This window comes from Erpetoichthys calabaricus, chromosome 4 (genome assembly GCF_900747795.2).
Source record: "Erpetoichthys calabaricus chromosome 4, fErpCal1.3, whole genome shotgun sequence".
In the NCBI taxonomy this organism is placed as follows: Eukaryota; Metazoa; Chordata; class Cladistia; order Polypteriformes; family Polypteridae; genus Erpetoichthys; species Erpetoichthys calabaricus.
Window position 1 is genome coordinate 22828273 of NC_041397.2, and position 13473 is coordinate 22841745.

The 13473-nt window shown below is 36.8% G+C and overlaps 1 protein-coding gene across 1 annotated transcript in view; it reads right to left on the reverse strand.

Annotated features, from left to right (window-relative positions):
• rb1 (retinoblastoma 1) overlaps nt 1–13473 on the reverse strand; it is a 323190-nt gene that overhangs the window by 250673 nt on the left and 59044 nt on the right. Inside the window, exons 7-8 of the mRNA XM_028799245.2 lie at nt 12580–12690; nt 6893–7044 (exon numbers count right to left, since the gene is read on the reverse strand). Of these exons, the coding sequence (XP_028655078.2) occupies nt 6893–7044; nt 12580–12690 (263 nt within the window). The remainder of the gene's footprint in view (nt 1–6892; nt 7045–12579; nt 12691–13473) is intronic.

Consider the following 13473-nt stretch of genomic DNA (forward strand, 5'->3'; position numbering starts at 1 on the left):
TTAAATTATTAATCATTATAGATGAAATACTGTTAAGTGTACTCTCATTAGCAAATATTCTAAGGAAGGATAAGACATAAAAAGAAAAATAATTCCATCGAATCCTTGGTGTTTTAAACAAAACAGAAAATACTATATTTTTCGAGTAGAAGTTGAACATTATGCTTTTGTACAGCACCTTGCAGCATTTACAAAACAAATGACTACTGCTTAGTCTATAGTACCAATCAGAGAACTAAGAGAAAATACAACATAAAATACTTCAAATGTACAAACCAGACTAAGAACAAAGAAGTAGGCACATAGGACAGTTTAGAACAATAAAAATGACAGCTCCTAGAAGCAGACCAACAATAAATAAGCCTTCATAAAGAACACAGTAAAGTCCATATCGGAATAGCAAGTATGTGTGTGTCAGTTACAGAATAAAACACAGCTCGTATACAGTAAGAGAGTACAAAGAGATTTTCAGACACAATTGGTCTCAGAGGCAGTGCTCTATAACAAATACGCTAAAAATAAAGTGCACTCTTACACCATTACAAAAAAAATGAATGAGATAAGCACATCCATTACCAAGTATTTATATAAGTAAAGCCAAATAAAAATCTTATTTATTGTTATGTAAATGTTAAATACACTATCACCATAATTAAACTGAGTACCATGACAATGCCCTTTTAAAAGCAAATGTTAAGATTACAAAATAAACAATGTACTGACAAAGATAAAAGTAGCTTTTAAGACCGAGTTGATCAAAATGTCACATCTTTCCACCAGGAAATAGCTGGTCTTAGGCAAGGTATACATAAAATTGCCACTGAAATATGAGGTCAGAAGAACACATATGATTGTATCAAAACATTTCTTCTTGACATTTAGGTTATATATTTGCATTACAGAACATTTTCAAGATGTCCTTTCAATGAGAATCTCTTGTTAAGACTACACCACTTAAGACACTATGCTGCAGTTGATTGTGTGTTTCAAGTATTTGTAATTATTGGTGCAGACTGAGATAACTGACAATTCCACATTGGGCCTGTATAAATGTGAGTGGACGCTGCAGTGAACTGCTTTCCTGTCTGGAGGCTGGTTACTACCATGTATAGGTTTGGCTTCCCGCAGCCCTAAATTATATTCAACAACTTTCAGAATGTTACATTACATTATTTGAACATTAGAACAATTGTGACAAGAACAGGCCATTCAGCTGAACAAGCTGATTTATCCTATTCATCTAGATTGACTAAACTATCATCAAGTCGAGATCTGTAGGTCCCTAAAGTGCTAGCTTACAAAACAATGCTTGGTAATTTGTTCCATGTGTCTATGGCTCTTGGAGAGAACAAAAACGTTCTAACATTTGTGCAAAATCTGCCCTAAACAATACCCATGTACCCATGTTCTTGTAGCAGAATTTGTTTAAAATAACAAACGAATATCTACTGTAGTAAAACCTTTCATAATTTTAAACACTTCAATCATGTCCCCTCTTAATCTGAGTTTGCCTAAACTGGAAAGGTTGAACTCCTTTAACCTCTCCTCACAGTCCATACCTCTCAGTCTTGAATCAGCCTAGTTGCTCTTCTCTGGACTTTCTCGAGTGCTGCTATGTCTTTTTTGTAATATGGAGACCGAAACTCAACACAGAACTCCAGATGAGGCCTCACTAGTATGTTATGCCATACCACTTCTAAATACTGCAACAGCTATGCAGAAATTTCATACACTACCATTTCTGAAGATGCAGGAATATCTTGAATTACATATTGTAATATGCTGTGTATGAGAAAGCGGTGTTGAAAAAGTAAGGCCATGGTCACACTACATGGCTTTGAACCAGAGAACATGTCTCACTTAACAACTGCAGCTGCGGGACCTTGTTGCATTCAGGAAGTCAGAGTACGATCAAAGGGATGAGGGATTACTCGACTCCCTAATGACCTCAGCACAGTTTCAAATTTCCTACAGTTCTGCAAAACTAACAGGAAGCTGACACATGTTGGTTGTTAAGCCAATGTGAAGCACCTTTTTTTTTTTCTTTCTCCAATCTGCTGTAGTGCAACAAAGACGAGATGTTGAACAGACTTTTGTGCAAGTTCCAAAGTTAAATGAGTTACTCCTCTGTTTTGTGCAGCCCAGAACACCAGTCTTCCCTCATTTCTTAAGGACACCATTGCTCTTCTTTGCTTGTTATTTTCTTGTAGATTTGATTGAGCTCTTTTCTGATTGTGAGCATTGTATGTACTGCACTTCTGGCTGATTGCTCACTGGCTGTCAACTCTTGCACAGAGCAGTCCACTCATACTATTTGTGACAAAATCTAACCTGTTGGATTTTGTTGTGGCTAGTCAAAGCACTACAAGTAAGTGACTGGGGATGACTGGAATTTAAGAGGGCAGGTCGCTACTGTTCACAACTCAAAGATACATAAACAAAGGTTATGACTGAAAATCATGTAATATAACAGAAGGTTAAGCCACTAGTGATTTGATCTTATGGTGCTAAATAGAGAATGACCTGACAAACGGGTAAAGAGAAACACTGACTAGGTCATGAATAAAAGCTGTGGCCAATGACATACACTCAAAAATCCTACTTTATGGATATCTAAGACCAAGGATAGGGGAGCAAGAGACTTGGAGGAGGTAATGGGTACACTAGGAAAACACAGGAAAATGAACACTAACTGCCTGAATCTGGCTGTTTCAGCAGATTACATATTTGTTCTACTATTGACACAATACAGTAAATCAAAATTATAGCACCCAAACCAAGAACAACTTTCAATTTCCTTGTTAATTTTTGAAATCTCTCTACAAATTTGAAAATAAGTCATAGACATTAACTATTATGATTCACTGTAAAATGGGTGGATGTACAGCAGCCTGTGCCAATGCACCCTACCATTTATATATACTCTAATTCACAGGTGTCGAACTCCAGTCCTGGTGGTGCCGCAGTGGCTACAGGTTTTCATTCTAACCATCTTCTTCATTGGTGACCAGTTTTTGCTGCTAATTAACTTCTTTTGACTTATTTATAATTAACTCGTCTCAGACCCCCTTAGTTGTTTCTTTTTCTTTAATTAGCAGCCAAACAATAATGAGACACAAAACAAGCTGCCACATGACCAGTTCACCTTCGACCATCACACAATATTTGAAAATAAAGAAAGGTTATGGTCTCGGTATAGCCGATCTCTCAGGTCACCAAAACACCTTGACGGTGTTCTTAGAAAAAACCGAAAGATCAACAGTTTTTTAAATGTCTGCTGTGGCAGAATAAGAACAGCAACAAGCCCTGGAATTAAATAACGAGTTTAATTAACACAGAGAATTGGCTTCTCATTAAGAAACTGGTTGGAGTGAAGCTGGTTGGAGTTTGAAATCCCAGTTTACCTTGTCATCTGTTGGCTCGTTTCACATCTCATTTCTGTTTGGCTGCCATTTAATGAAGAAACAAATCAATTCAGAGAACTGAATCTTTAAAAATAGGGCAATTAAAATGAAGGGAAAAGGAATTAATTAGCAGTGAAAACTGACCACTGATTAGGAAAAGAGTCAGAATAAAAACCTGCAGCCACTGCGGCCCTCCATGCCCGAAGTTCGACACCCCTGCTCTAATTGTATAAAAACATAACATTATTTTTAAGCTTAAAAATGTTCTCTATAGAGTAAACCAGTAAACCCCCGATTCTCTAAAGAATCGCAAATCCAAGAATGGCAATCACTTTCTGTTGCCTCCGATCTTTGAAGGGATGAAAAATGATGGAGGGTGGGAGCGTCCTGGGAAAGTTTTCATTTAATTAAATAAATATATTTGTACTAAAATTAACCAATTTATTAAAAGTAAAATTGAAATTTAATTGTTATGTCATTTAAGTCCAAAATGTCTTTGAGTTGCTGCACTTATAAGTAAAAAAAAAAATATTGGAGTGCAAAGGTTTAAATGAAGTAAATTGGAAACAAAAAATTCATAAAATGGTAAAATTCATAATAGTTAATCACAAATTTCTTTATAAACAACACTTTGGTGGTTTCCTGTCCTTGAATTAGCTCTCCCTGGTACGGAGTAGTTAAAACCTTCACTTTAACGTCACACGAACTCCGAACTCTTGAAAAGGCAACATAAAATTGTCCATGTCCAAATACAGGCTCAGATAGGTAAAAGCCTACTTTGTCCATGGTTTGTGCTTAGGATTTGTTGATCGTCATGGTAAATGCAGCGTTAATGGGAAATTGGCGTCGTTTACGTTTAAAAGGTAATTCCAAGTCAGAACTTGTAAGGTGAATTGTGGGAATCAAAACAGTATTGCTAGTATGGGATCCCGTAAGCACTTGTGCATCAATAACATTTTCTCTCATGCTGTTCACGACCAACCGTGTACCGTTGCATAAACCTTGCTTAGTATTAAGGTTTCTTAATAGCATGACTATTGTCCCTACTTTAAGGTTAAGATTGTGTTGTGGTAATCCGGCCGGGTTAATAGGGTTTAAATATTCTAATGGGAATTGAAGATGCTCAGTTTCGTCTTCATAATCAACACTGTCAGTACTTAGAAAGACGCGGCTTTCTCCAGAAAGCAATGCAATCACTTGGTTATTTATCTGGTCAACGTCAATATTCTTTGGACATAATATAGCCCAGTATGTCAAAAGTGGTATCTGGTCTAATGATATTGCTTGACCAAAAACCTCTGTTACCAAGTCGTCGCAAATAAAGGTGTGAGGGATTTGAATAATATCTGGGTGAAGTTCAAACACATTGGTAGGGTTTCCATTTCCTAGTTGCAACAACCAATTGGTATATTGTGGATCTGTACACCGCATGTTCTGTACCAAGCTTAGTTTTTCAAAGTAATGCCAATTTTCTGCGTATTTCAAACTGGACTGAACAATAGCTGAACGCATGCCGTGCAGAACAACAGCCAAGCACTGTCGAAAATCTCCTCATAATAAAAGTATTTTTCCTCCAAACGGAATATTATAGTAAATGACTGGATGGCATTGTACATTCGTCTAAAATCAATAGTTTTCTCAGATGGATCTCATTTGCACTGTCACTTTGCATTTTCATAGTTGAAACTGATGTTTCCATGATTGAAACTGGAAGCTTGAATAAACAGTGACATGTCCGACCATTTATGAACAAATTAGCCGCTACCCCGGTTGTAGCTGACGAGAAAAGGTGTTCGCATTCAGGCGGTGGTTGTATTGTGCATGGCTTGCTTCTGGCCTCTGCAATCCTTGCATATATACAAACATTACTAAATGAAGGTTGTATATGCGGTGGTGTGCACGTTCATGTTCGGGCGGCGGTTGTATTGTGACCTGAAGTTTAGTTTACAGGTTGTGTCGTGTTGTTTGGGCGCCACCTACTGACTCTGGGAAGCCGCTGGGTTTGACTCTGGGGCACTGAGGCGCAGTGGGCATGCGAGTTTGGTGCTTCTGGCCTCTGGCATCCGTGCATATATACAACCTTCGTTTAGTAATATAGATTCTCACCTAATCTCCAAAGCTGGCAGAACAGGCATTAGCACCCTTTGACACGGAAATGGATGAGCAGTTTATAAAGGATGGAAGGAAGCTTAAGATGTCCCTTTTGTTCAACCAGAAAGATAAAGAACATAAGGTGAGCTAGCGTTATTACGGATTGAGTCGGTTTTGTTGTTTTTTGTTTAAACTATAAGGTATTTATTTAATGTATGTGGTGCGGCTTGTAAATTAATATGCAAGATTTAAAGTAAAACGGTAAATGTACCATTTAACGTACACACCAATAGCTATTACACCCCAATATCTTCAAAGAGTACAAATAAAAGCAGAATGAGCCACATGGAGCAAAATCATCAATGAAGTCCCACAGTGCTCTGTCCATAGGCCGCTACTTTTTCTAATTTATATTACAGACATAGATTCCAATGTAGTTAGTAAACTTGTGAAATTTGCAGAGGATACTAAAATAGGATAAATGGAAGACACTAAGTAGGCAGCAGAAATAGTTCAAAAAGATCTGGACAATCTTCAGAATTAGGCAAACACTTGGAACATACAGTTTAATGTAGCAAAGTGCTTCACACAGGCAAAAGCAATGTCAATTACAAATAGAAGAGGGAAGACTCTCTCCTACAGGAGATGACCTGTGAAAAGGATTTAGGGGTTTATGACACAACATTTTCATCATCTGAGGAATTTGCAAAAGCTATTAAAAAGGTAAATAAAAAGTTAGGTTATATCGTAAAAACTTAAATGTAAATGGAGGGACATTATGTTTGGACTATAAAACGTACCCATGAGGCTGCATCTGGAGTATTATATGCAGTTGTAGTCCTCAAACTACAAGACAGACATAGCAGCACTTGAGGCTATGCAGTGGAGAGTGCACACCAGGACTTAAGGACATGTTCTGCTCTGTTTAAACTCAAGCAGAGGAGTCTCCATGGGGACCTAATCCAAGACTTCAAAATTCTCAGATACATTGCTAAAAAATAAATCTGGCAGAATTTTTTCATCTAAACAAGAACACCAGTGAAAATTAAGGGGGAGTGCATTTAGGACTGAAATTAGAAAGTACTTCTTTATGAAAGTAATTACAGGAATGTGAAACAAACTACAGAGACATTTAGTTGGAGCAGAAAACTTGACAACCTTTAAGACTTATCTGGATGAGATATTAGGACAGCTTGGTGATTAGCTAAATAAATGAGCTGGATGGACTGAGACTTTGAAATGTAAATCCAACAATGGTAGGTTTCAATAATTAATGATATAAATTATAAATTAATTAATGATATAAATATGCAAGTAGAGCAGTAGCTTTCAAAAACTTCAGTCTACAGTCAGTACAAAGACATGGTTGAAAATAATGGTTATTAATTTCCACCTACCTCATCAATATTGCATTCATTTTCTTTGCACAGGACTTCCACAACCCGGAAGTCAGGCTCTACGGTTTTGGGGGCAGTACGTACAATTCTGCCTGTTCCCCTCCTGGAGGATCGGATTGGTACGGTTTCTTTCAGATCTTTAACGACATCCTCTGTTTGAAATGATCAAAATTAGTTATTCATTCCTGCACCACAAATTTAAGAAAAAAATTAGCAAAACAAATTTAAATATATGCTAGCTACGATTTGGTTCTTTTTAATACAAGCCACATTCTAGTAACCAACTAATTTCCAATGTATTCTCTATACTGAATTCTTGACTCTTGCAAAATATTTAGTTTTGCTGTAATACATAGTTATACTTTAATACAAATTACATACTAGTTACTTAACACCAATAAAAGAAAAAAGTCAATGAATTATTAATGTAGACAAAACTATTTCATTAACAAAGGCATAAAAATTCAGTCAAGCAAAATACAGTACATTTTCTTTAAATGTTCTATATATTTTTACAAGACACTAGAAGAATATGGCAGTTAGCAAAGTAGTTTATTCAAAACTTCCACAGCTCTTATAAAAAGCAGCATAGCATTGGCCTAGGAACAATCTGGAATTATCAAAAAATTAATAAGGCGTTGTCATGCACTGTGCTTCATGCACACACATGACCGGATTAAAGTGAATAACCCTTTAAAGGCAGAAAACTGTGTTTTAATAATCCTTGTTTAAATGTGTAAGTAATCGTCTGGAGTCCTCCTTTGTCAAAACATTCCATTATTAAATTGCGCACAAAAACAGTTAAACGTCTTCATCAGTCATTATGAATCTGAAAATAAGAATGATGCCTGTGATAATTTACTTGTATTTTACAAATGTGTTTAGTCAAACTGGCACTTTATTTATTGGTTTCTGGTACCGTACTGCATGCACTACACTCTTTTCTGCTAGGCTATGCGACTGAGACCTGCAAAGAAAGGACCACTACACCAGTGCCGCTGGGATAATAGCAACACAGGTGTTTTACTTCAATACTTTAAAAACTAATCAGATTACATAACACACATTACTGTTAACATGTTGCCCTACCGTTACCGAGATTGTGTTGCAGAGTTTAGAACTGTACATTCCGCTTATCAGGATACATTTAGCAATTCTTGGAATACTGAGACCAGCCAGGAGAAGGAATAATGACATAGTCCGAACATTTGCATCTGGAAACGTACTTCCCTTTATTACGTGTGTCTCCTGAAAGTGTGTGTGAAGCAAATACATGTGCAGACTGACGGAGTGCAACAGACATGCACAGAATACAAAATCGTTTACACTAACCAGGTTAAGGGTTTACATGGCCACATAATCGGGTTATTTATGGAGAAATATACCTTTGTTAATCAAGTTTCTCAGAACCCAATAATGTGATTTCTGTAACCAGAATGATAGATTACATGGCATTTTAGAAAGCAGGTTTCTGTAAATTACTGGGTTATTAAATTGCTGATGGTTCATTCTGTCTACTTGTGAGGTCCGAGATGAGAGCACAGGTAGAACCTATAGAGGAGCAAGAACACTAGATGCTCAGATGAGGTGTATGTGGTTTTTCTTTAGGGAAGAAACAGAAGTCTAAGAGAAAAAGCTCTGTCCAGGGTGGTCACACAAAGTGGACCCCAGGAAGTACCATCTCAAAAAGTGCTACAGCAAAAGTGACGTCTCATCTGGTCACATGGCCCAAGTAAAAGGTAAAAAAGAAGGCTGATTTGATGACAAACAGTTTGATGCTAGCCAAGCAACCTGAATGAATGCCACCAATCTTTATTGACAGTGAAAAGAGGAATATAAGGGCCCCTATCCCTGGAGAAGAGGCCAGAGTACCTTGTAGGGCACACAAGTCGAAAAGGAGAAAAAAAATTCTGAGCTGTAAACAACCTGAGAAAAGGGCGTGATATTACAAAATGGAGACAGAATTAACTTACAAATGCTATTGTGGAACCCTAAATAAAAACACCTCCATACTTAAGAATGATAAGATCAATGTTTGAGTGGTTTCCTGCTTTTATGACATGTCCCCCTTTGTAACAAGTGCCACAGTCGACTGGATGGTTGGAACACTGAAGCCAAACGAGTGGAGAAATGCAAAGTTGCTGTTGATTTGCTACTTGATCTACAAAATAAAAAAAGCACTTAAAGATAAATGCCATTTTGTGTGGGAAAAAACATCCAAACAAACATTTAATGTGCATCACTTCACTCCATATGCAATTAAGAAAGGTTTTTGTCAGAGTTGTAGTTGCGAATTCGCCGAGTGCTCGTATGGTTTTTCCGACTCAACATTGTACATTTAATGTCTCTCCAATAGCATGTAAAAGCATCATTTTTTTCATCCACTATCATTAACCTATAGACCCAAGCCAGGGACGTACGATCAGGGGAGGAATGAAAAGTAAAAAAAAAAATAAAAATAAAAAAAACCAATAATGATAACATAAAATAAATTTGTTCAATGGTCTGTGCTATAAATTTGTTTTCTGTATGATTCCAATAATTTTGATCATTTTTATAGTCAAAATTGCTGAATTGGTGCATTTCCTGTTCAAATACTGGGGGAAAAATGCGAGGTGCAGCAGCAACAAGCCTCACCTCAACTCATACTGTGCTCTCCCTAGACACACGGGGTTCATGCATGCAATTAGCGCAGGCCTGTTGCTATTTCTCTGTATGTCGCCAATATAACGTTTGCAGACGTTTATTATACACCCTTACTTTCCACAACTGGCTAATATCTTTAATGAATGTGTGTGACATATTTAGTCTTGCTGATCAGACATAAAACCGCAGTGAAAAGGCACAAGGTGAGGCAGACAATACCGTGCTGCCCTGAAGGGGGCGCATGTGAGCCCAACAGGTGCTCGTTGCTGCTGCTCTTTTATGCAGAAGTTCTGAGAGCAAATAAGTTAGCAAATATCAGAAAGTCAAGTGCACTGCAGCAGTCCATTTATTTTTATTTTTTATTCCGAATGACTGCTAAAATGGAAGATTAAGATTTTTAAAACTAAAGGAAAATAAGGAGGACTTTCACAAGAAAGTGATGGAGATTTTAGTGGAGAAGGACAGGCACATGGACTTAATTTACAAATAAAGGTAAGTCCATAAACCATTTTATAAAAAATAGAATCAGACTAAGAAAAAAAAAATCCAATACAGTGGAACCTCGGTTTGCGAGTAACTTGGTTTACGAGTGTTTTGCAAGACGAGCAAAAATTTTTAATAAATTCTCACTTGATAAACGAGCGAGGTCTTGCAGTATGAGTAGTTTTTCTGCTGAGCGTCAAGTGATCACAACTGAGCTGATGGTTCTTCTCTCTCACTGCGGGATTGTGGGCAATCGTCTCCTATTCTCCGTCTGAGTCGGCGTGCCTCACTCATATAGTCAACGAGCGTATAGTGTTTACTACAGCATTAGCATTGTGACTGTGTGTGCGCGCATGTGTGTGTGTGTGTGCTGTGACGTGCGAGTCCCCGTCTTGCACCGTAAAACACGAAGCTGAGTCTCAGTACTTTAGCAACACAAGCTTTATTCAGCTTGAAACCGCAACAGCGCAGTTGTTTATACACAGACACAGCAGTCAGGCAGGGCCCTGTACATTTATAATGTTCCTTGTATCACCCATTGATGGCAGGCGCTTATAGCATGTCCACGATCTTTTCGGATTCGCTTTTACGGAGAACTGCTACAGCACTGGGAGACTGCGATTGCTTTGGGACGCTCTTCCGCGTGTCGTCCTGTTGGGTGCAATCCCACAAGAGTCTAGAAACTCACTCACACCAGCCATGATTCTTTTCAAAGGTAAAGTGCAAGTTAATTTGTTTTATGTATTTTTACTTTATATTTTGTATTAATCATTTTTATATGAATAGTTTTGGGTTGTGGAACAAATCATCTGAGTTTCCATTATTTCTTATGGGGAAATTCACTTTGATATACGAGTGCTTTGGACTACGAGCACGTTTCCGGAACGAATTATGCTCGCAAACCGAGGTTCCACTGTATTTAAAAACTAAACTTTGACCTTAAATAAAATATTATTGTTTGCTTGTTATCCTTTTGTTGAACAGTCTGTATTAAAATTGATTAAAGTATCAGAATTAAAAGCTTTTAAAAACAATTAAATATTTTAAAACTGAAATCAGTTTTTTTTTTGTACACCACTCTATACTTTCATTTGTATTGAATGAGCATTGTGGAATTGCAACTGCAAATTTAGAAGACATGGAGGTGCACAGCAAATGCACTCCCTCCACTCTCTCTTTCGTGCCTATAAATGTAACGTTCTTTCTTAGCCAGATATGTACCTTACCGATGTGTGTGTAAAGAATGCTAATGAGATATGAAATAAAACCAGTAGTCAATGTGCATGCTGGCTGCAAACTGAATAGTGAATAACCTACTCTTTTGAGTTCATATATTTGTAAATCTGACTCTGAAGGACTCAGTGCCCCACCATTCATGAACCTCACCGCACGTCACTGACCCAAGCCTATGCTCACATATCAATGATTGGGTAAAACAAACAGATAAGAAAAATATCTTCTTAAAATCAATATTTCTCAACATTTACTTCTTTAATAAGGCATAATTATGTGCAAAATAAAAACTATAGCTATTCAAAGAATAATCTAATTTATTTATTTGAGAGCCTTTTTTTGTGTTGTCCTCTACCCCCCAAAAAAAAACCCAAAAAACTGCTGGAACTTTTTATGAAAACCTCAATGTGTAATGTCCTGTTGACATTTAGATGCCTTGACTTCTTTCTACATTATGCATTATAGCTAACTAATCTGATAAAGTATGACAGACCAAGTTCAAGACAAACAAAAATGAGGTCAAAACAGAAAGTTGTCATTGGACAAACCAGGGAACAAAGGGATTAGGCAGGACAGATCGTGCTGAACAAAGTGAGGACTCTCAGCTTAACCAAGCAAAAACAAAACACAAGGACAAGGTAAACCTATTGTTCAAGAAACAAAGCAAGAACTGAGGAGAATTATAACATCAAAAACATGGGAATGCCCAGAAAAGAGACTCAAAAGAAATACCAACCAAATGGAACTGCCTTTAATGCAAAACTCACAAAAGCAATAGGTTTAAAGGCAAAAATGGAGTTTACGGTTAAAAAGAGCAAATGAAGATACTTCTTGGAAAAGTACAGATTGAACTGCAACCAAAAAAGTTGGGAGAGTTAAGAAATACATTATTTATGAAGAGAACGCTTCTTTAGAAGAGATGTCAAATGAGCCAATATTTGATAACTCAAACATGCAAATCTCAAGTTCCTTTTAAATTTGTTTCAGCACATGCCTGCACTTGACATATTGCAGTGCTTTTCCTAACAGTTAATAAATAAGCCTTCAAAATATTTGAAAAATGTGTTATGTTTCCATTTACAGAAGAGTCTTGGCCCTCATCATAAAATGAGCTGTAAACTATACAGTTGACTGATAAATTGCTAGGCATGAAAACATAATACTCACTTTACAATCATTTAACTCTAACAGATTTAAAGTTGAAACATGTAGCACTAAATTTGTTTGAATGCAATGTTAATAAAAATAAATACATTTTAAAAAAAAGTAAAGATTTTGGTAAGGAAATGGTCTATTTTTTTGAACCGAGACAAAGATAGACTTACTGAAAGGTTGCTTTAGAAGTGCATGAGGTGACAACTTAACAAAATACTCAAGGACACACAGCAGAAGCTGAAAAGAGATCACAAGGTCGTCTTCCATCTGTAACACTTTTCCTGAAATGAGAAGACAATGGTCACAAAAATTTTTAAAAAATGCCGACCTTGACAATAAAACATGCTTCTTTTTTTATGCATGTTCTTTTGAGTGCCTCACACCAGACTACATAAATACACCAGTAGCAATGTATGGCAGACAGGAAAACATTTTTTTGCAGAATTGACAATTGTGAAGTTGAAGCTATAAATAGAAAAGAGCTAAATGTTCCTTTAGCTGTTAATTCAGATTTAATTACTTTCAAGATTTTTTGGTAAAACAAGCCGATATGACATTTCGTTTTTATGGATTATAAAAAAATCTTTAATAAATGTGTTAATAACTGCATATTAAAAATATTCATTGATGAACTGACAATATTTTTTTTTTGTTCTTTATTTCGCCTTATACAATTTCTTGTATTAGGAATTTGTTAGTTTTCGCATACCCCTTGGGGTCAGGGTCAGCCATTGTACAGCGCCCCTGAAGCAATTACAGGTTAAGGGTCTTGCTCAATGGCCCAGCAGAGTAGGATCTCTTTTGGCAGTGACTGGGATTCGAACCGGCAACCGTCTGGATACCAGCACAGATCCTTAGCCTCAGAGCCACCACAGGTGTCCGCAGAAGCAGTAGTAACATCAATAAAAAAAATCACTTTTTGTAACAAAGTCTCAAGTTTTACACCATAATGTGGTCATCCTTAACTCCTCATGAGGAACACCAACAAGAAACATGAAACAAATTGTTCTGGTTTGAATGCAGTACCATATTTATGAATATCAAGATGAAATGTTAAGTTCAGT